The 5,884-nt window shown below is 61.2% G+C and overlaps 1 protein-coding gene across 1 annotated transcript; it reads left to right on the top strand.

Annotated features, from left to right (window-relative positions):
- Nucleotides 1-23: 23 nt before the first annotated feature.
- Nucleotides 24-2,243, top strand: FZD9 (frizzled class receptor 9). Its single transcript, XM_042025819.1, has one exon. The coding sequence runs from the start codon at nt 136-138 to the stop codon at nt 1,888-1,890; it is 1,755 nt and encodes a 584-aa protein (XP_041881753.1). The 5' UTR covers nt 24-135; the 3' UTR covers nt 1,891-2,243.
- Nucleotides 2,244-5,884: the final 3,641 nt, after the last annotated feature.

Raw genomic sequence — 5,884 nt, 5'->3', positions numbered from 1 at the left:
GCGCGGGCCGGGGCCGGGGGCTGCCCCGGCGCGGCGCCTCCAGCACCGCAGCGATCGGCCCCGTGGCGGCAAGGGCAGCGTGGCCGGGCGATGGCGGAGCTGTAGCAGCCGCGGGGCCGGTGCGGGCGGCGGGCGATGGCGGCGGCGCGGCTGCGGGTGGCCCTGTGGGTGCTGTGGCATTTTGGGGTGGGCGGTCGCGGGTTGGAGCTGGCGGGGCTGGAGGGCCCGCGGGGGCGTGCGGCGCGGTGCCAGCCCGTGGACATCCCGATGTGCCGGGGGATCGGGTACAACCTGACCCGCATGCCCAACCTGCTGGGGCACGAGAGCCAGCGTGAGGCCGCCCTGAAGCTGCATGAGTTCGCCCCGCTGGTGGAGTACGGCTGCCACGTTCACCTGCGCTTCTTCCTCTGTTCCCTCTACGCACCCATGTGCACTGACCAGGTGAGCGCCAGCATCCCTGCCTGCCGCCCCATGTGTGAGCAGGCCCGCCACAAGTGCGTCCCCATCATGGAACAGTTCAATTTCGGCTGGCCTGAGTCACTTGACTGCGGCAGGTTGCCCACCAAGAACGACCCCAATGCCCTCTGCATGGAGGCCCCTGAAAATGCCTCGGCTGCCGAGCCACATAAGGGACAGGGGATGCTGCCCGTGGCCCCCCGGCCCTGGCCACCTGGCACAGCTACTGAGGGACAGGGACCCAATGGACTGGGGGCCTGTGACAACCCTGAGAAGTTCCAGTACGTGGAGAAGAGCCTCTCGTGTGCACCCAGGTGCTCCCCCGGGGTGGATGTGTACTGGTCCCGGGAGGACAAGGACTTCGCCTTCATCTGGATGGCTGTCTGGTCCACCCTCTGCTTTGTCTCCACTGCCTTCACCGTCCTCACTTTTCTGCTTGACCCCCACCGCTTCCAGTACCCTGAGAGGCCCATCATTTTCCTCTCCATGTGCTACAACGTCTACTCTGTGGCCTTCATCATCCGCTCTGTGGCCGGGGCCGAGAACATCGCCTGCGACCGGGAGAATGGTGAGCTCTACATCATCCAGGAGGGGCTGGAGAGCACAGGCTGCACCATTGTCTTCCTCATCCTCTACTATTTCGGCATGGCTAGCTCTCTCTGGTGGGTTGTCCTCACCCTCACCTGGTTCCTGGCTGCCGGGAAGAAGTGGGGACATGAGGCCATCGAGGCCCACAGCAGCTACTTCCACATGGCCGCCTGGGGCATCCCAGCCATGAAGACCATTGTCATCCTCACCATGCGGAAGGTAGCAGGGGATGAGCTCACGGGGCTGTGCTATGTGGGGAGCATGGACGTCAGCGCCCTGACCGGCTTTGTCCTCATCCCCCTCTCCTGCTACCTAGTCATCGGCACCTCCTTCATTCTCACTGGCTTCGTTGCCCTCTTCCACATCCGGAAGATCATGAAGACGGGCGGCACCAACACAGAGAAGCTGGAGAAACTGATGGTGAAGATCGGGGTCTTCTCCATCCTCTACACTGTCCCCGCCACCTGTGTCATTGTCTGCTATTTCTATGAGCGGCTGAACATGGATTACTGGACGCTGCGGGCGCTGGAGCGCGGTTGCCTGCGCCTGCCCGGCCGCCGTGCCGCCAACTGCTCCCTTGAGGCCTCGGTGCCCACTGTGGCTGTCTTCATGCTAAAGATTTTCATGTCGCTGGTGGTGGGCATCACCAGTGGGGTGTGGGTGTGGAGCTCTAAAACGCTGCAGACCTGGCAGAGCCTGTGCAACAGGCGGCTGGGCATGAGGACGCGGGGCAAGCCCTGCAGCGGGGTCAGCTGTGGCGGGGGCCACTGCCACTACAAAGCCCCCACAGTCATGCTGCACATGACCAAGACGGACCTGTACCTGGACAACCCGACTCACGTCTAGAGGGGAGGGCTGCCTCCCACGCCAGGGGAAGTGGTCTCACGGGTAAGGGGCAAGGGCAAGGGCTGTGTGGGGGCAGGAGGGACACTCCCAGGTTTAGGGGGGCGAGGCTGAGGGACCCCTCCCAGCACCACTCACTGACAAGTAGCTGCTTTTTCCTAGAGGTTGTTTTGTTGTTGCTGTTGCCAAATCCAGTGACTCTTCTAACGCTTTCTTTGGGGGATGGTGGGGATGGGGCAGGGAGAGGAATAATCCATCCGTGTTTATTTAATTCTGTAATTTATTTTAAATTTTTTTTTTTTGATCATTAGCTGCGAGGAATGGAAAAAACAATAAACCCTGGATGTGTTATTTGATCCGAGCCTGGTGCTGTTTGTGGGGATTCCAGGGGGTCAAGAGCTCCCCCAAGAGCCTCCCCCCCCCAGTTTAGGGGCTTTCGGGTCGGGCCAAGCTATACCGGGCCATGCCTCTGTCTCTGGCAGGAGCATGGTACCAGCGAGTGCCTCCATCCAGTTCCCCTCCGTGGCTTCCCTGGGGCCGGTTCTACCTCCCGGCAAGAAGGAGGAGGAAGAGGAGGAGGAGGAGGGTTTTCCTGTGCTGTCACACTTACGAATCATCTTTTCCACTCCATGCTCTGAAGGTGATTTGTGTCGGTGCCATCGGCTGCCGGAGCCTCGGTGCCCGGCTGAGGGGCTTTGAGGGGGCAGGCCAGGGGCCAGGGAGATGGGCTGGGGGCACGGGACCTTGGGGCAGAGAGGGCTCAGCTTTGATGTCCCCCGCAGAAGCCCGAGGTGCGGGTAATGGAAACTTCTGGGCAGCTTTATTTATCCCCCGCTCTGGTTACAATCCCAGCTCGCCTTCCCCATTGTCCGGAGGGAAATTCAAGCCTCAGCTGGTGCTGGCGGGGCTGGCGGGGGGAGCCGGGGCTGGCGGGCACAGGGCAGACAGGAGGGTGACTCTGCTGGGGCTCGGAGAAGGGGAACTGCCCACCCTTCCCCGAGACATCCTGAGGTGCTGGCAGGGGCCAGCTCGTCTCTGCAGGGGTTTGGTGGGGCTGTTTTGCCCGGCTGTCCCCAGGGATGTGCCGGGGGTTCCCAGTGCTGGGGAAGAGAAGCAGGCAGAGGGCTGTGACAGGGGCATAGGCAGCGCAGCGCCTGTGGCAGGCAGGAGCTGTAGGGGCAACACAGCTCTAGTGAGGCGCAGACTTGTCCATCATCTCATTACCTGTTAATTAGCCAGCCTGCAATCTGGGCAGCGCTGGGCCCCAGGGAGGGTCGACCCTTGCCCAGGTAGCAACAACCCAGCAACAGACCCTCTCTCCAGCATTCAACCTGGCACTCACTGCTCACCCCAACAGCCCTCGGCCCCCGTTCTGACGAAGCCCTTAGGGCTCAGACTATCAAACTGTGGCTGGAGGACAGGGGCGAGACTCCGCCCCAGGGCTGGAGTGGGGGCAGGGGCTGGAGTAGGGGCCCCTCACCCACCATCGAGCTGTGCCAGGGCTTTGTGCTGCGGGGACTGATGCGGTGAAGCACCTTTAATCTTCTCCCTGCCACCCCCAGCATGCCAGGAAGGCAGGAAAAGTCACGTCACTGAGCTGAGAAAAGACTTTTCCTCCCCCATGAGCTGGTGTGAAGGTGCAAAGGAGTCCCCAGTGCCCATGTGGTGTCACTGGGGGGACACCGAGGGTCTCTCACCAGGTTTGGGTACCCCTGGCTGTGTTGGTGGGCATCCAGCCCCTTCCCCAGGCTGGTGGTGATGATGGTGCCAAGGCAAGGACTCCACCTGTCCCCAGCACTGGTGGGCTGCAGCCTCTGGAGCTCCCTTGACTGCCACAGGAAGGTTTGTTTTGGGCAGAGAAAAGGGCTGTGACCTGGGGCAGGAGAGTCAATATTGGCTGCGGGACAGGCTCCAAAGTCCAGCTGGGGAGCTGGGCATGGCTCTGGGTGGGGGCTGCCTGGGAAGGGGGCACAGGGCCACATGTTCTCCCTGTGTTCTGCCCCGGGTGCTAAGCTCAGAGCCAGCTCGGCTCACCTTGTGCGCCAGGCACGCGGCCCAGTGCTGGTGCCCGGCTGGCGGCACCCCTGGTGACAAGGCTGCCCTTGAGCATCCAGCGCTTGCCAAGGAGCGGCTGCCTCTGGAGCGCTCACCCAGATAACCCGTCCCAACAGGCCCCTGCTATCGGGCCCGAGGGGGGCCAGCGGCACCCACCACTGCCCACTATCGGCCTCGGCAGCCCAGCTGGCTCCACCGAAGGCTGCCAGTCCTGAGAGCTGAGCATGGCCGGGACACAGTTCCACAGAACCTGTTGCAAAGCGGAGCTGTCACATGGAAGGACTGGCCCAGGAACACCACTGGCTCCTAGTCACAGCTTCATTCAACCCCGTGCTGTGGGGCTCAGCCTCCCTCTGAACCCCCGCCCCCTCCCCCCCCCCAAGCTCTTCCCTGCATCCCATCTCCATCCTCCTCAGAGCAGCCCCAAGGGCACCAAGCACCTGCCTCCAGTGAAGCCCCCCAGCAAGAGACAAGTGGGGTTCAGCCCTGCCCAGGCCCCACAGGGCAGCCCCTGGCTTGGGGTGGCTGTGGAGACTGAGGTGGGATGGGTGCAGAGGGTGGGATGGGATGGCTACAGAGGCAGAGCTGGGGCTGCCAGCTGGGTGAGAATGGGCCCAGGATACCCTGAGGTCCTGGTCCAGCTCAGCATAGAGGAGTCTCGTCACTCCTGGCTGAGCCATGGAGGTTATCCACCCTCACATAGATAGACACTCCCTCCAAGTTTGAGTAGCAAAAGGAAAGCCACTGTGCTCTGGGAATGTGCTCAAAACCCCATTACCCAGACTATTAATTAATTATTGAGAATTAAGCTATGAGGAAACCCAGGGGGCCAAAGTTGGGCCTCATTTTCTCAAGGCCACGCTGGAACTCCAGCAATCATAGGAGCCCCCAGTGTTTGTTGCAGGCAGTGGGTGCAGCAGGGCTGGTGATGGTGGTAGCAGGGCCCCGGCTGCCCGCCAAGCCCCCACAGTGCCCTGCCAGGTGTGAGGACAGCTATTTATAGCCCTGCACAGGACACTGATGCCATGGAGGGACTGCTATAAAAAGCAAGTCTCCAAAAAGGTCTTGGAGCAGATGCTGCTGCGAGATCTCCGTGCTGAGGCCTGGAAATGTCCCAGTCACTCAGATTCACCCAGGTCCTGTTGCATGGACAGCAAGCCAAACCACCTCCTGTGGAGAAGGGATGAGGCTTCTCCAGGGAAAACAGCATCTGTCCATTGCCGAGAGCCTTCAAGCCCTCAAACCCATCAGGATTTCCCCTGCTGAGCAGTATGGGGCGTGGTGGAGCACTCCCAACTCAGATCGAGTGAGAACGAGGATGAAGACACCCAGGAACCCTCATCCTCCTGGCAGAAACAAGAAAAGCTTTGGCCAAACCCATTGTGTCACAGCTGCGAGCTGTCACGAGCACTGGGGCATCACTGCTCCAGCCGTGCTGCCCTTGGAGTTCCAAGTGTCCCTGCTGGGCTGCCGGAGGTCAGGATGGGGGCCTGGGACACAGCAGCAATAATCCTTACTGCAAGAATGGCTCTGGTTGCAAAACACACCCCAAGAGGAGGGAAGAGGCTTTGGGAGGTGAAAGAACAGACATCCCAACTCCCCATCACCCTTCATAGTCCCTCCAGGGGTACCCAGTGCCACCCTGAATGGAACAGGAGGACAACTGGCACACTGGCACCATGCAAGGGACAAAGACCAAGAAGGACTACTCCCCACTCCAGGGACAGGCAGAGCACAGCCTTGTTCCCTTGTCCCTGGGGAGGGTGAGAACACACCAGCACAGTCTCAGAAGCTGACCTGATCCTGACTCACCATTCCCTCACTCCACAGCTCAATTTGCCCTCCAGAAATGTCCAATGGCAGCTCTGGGAAGGCACAGGCAAGCCGTCTCAGACAATCCCACACCAACACAGGGACCCACAAAGAACTCACACAAGCCAGG

This window comes from Corvus kubaryi, unplaced genomic scaffold (assembly GCF_017639235.1).
Source record: "Corvus kubaryi isolate FWS band 111438036 unplaced genomic scaffold, C.kubaryi_AGA036_p1.0 37284, whole genome shotgun sequence".
NCBI classification, from domain to species: Eukaryota; Metazoa; Chordata; class Aves; order Passeriformes; family Corvidae; genus Corvus; species Corvus kubaryi.
This window is presented reverse-complemented; position numbering and strand designations above follow the sequence as displayed.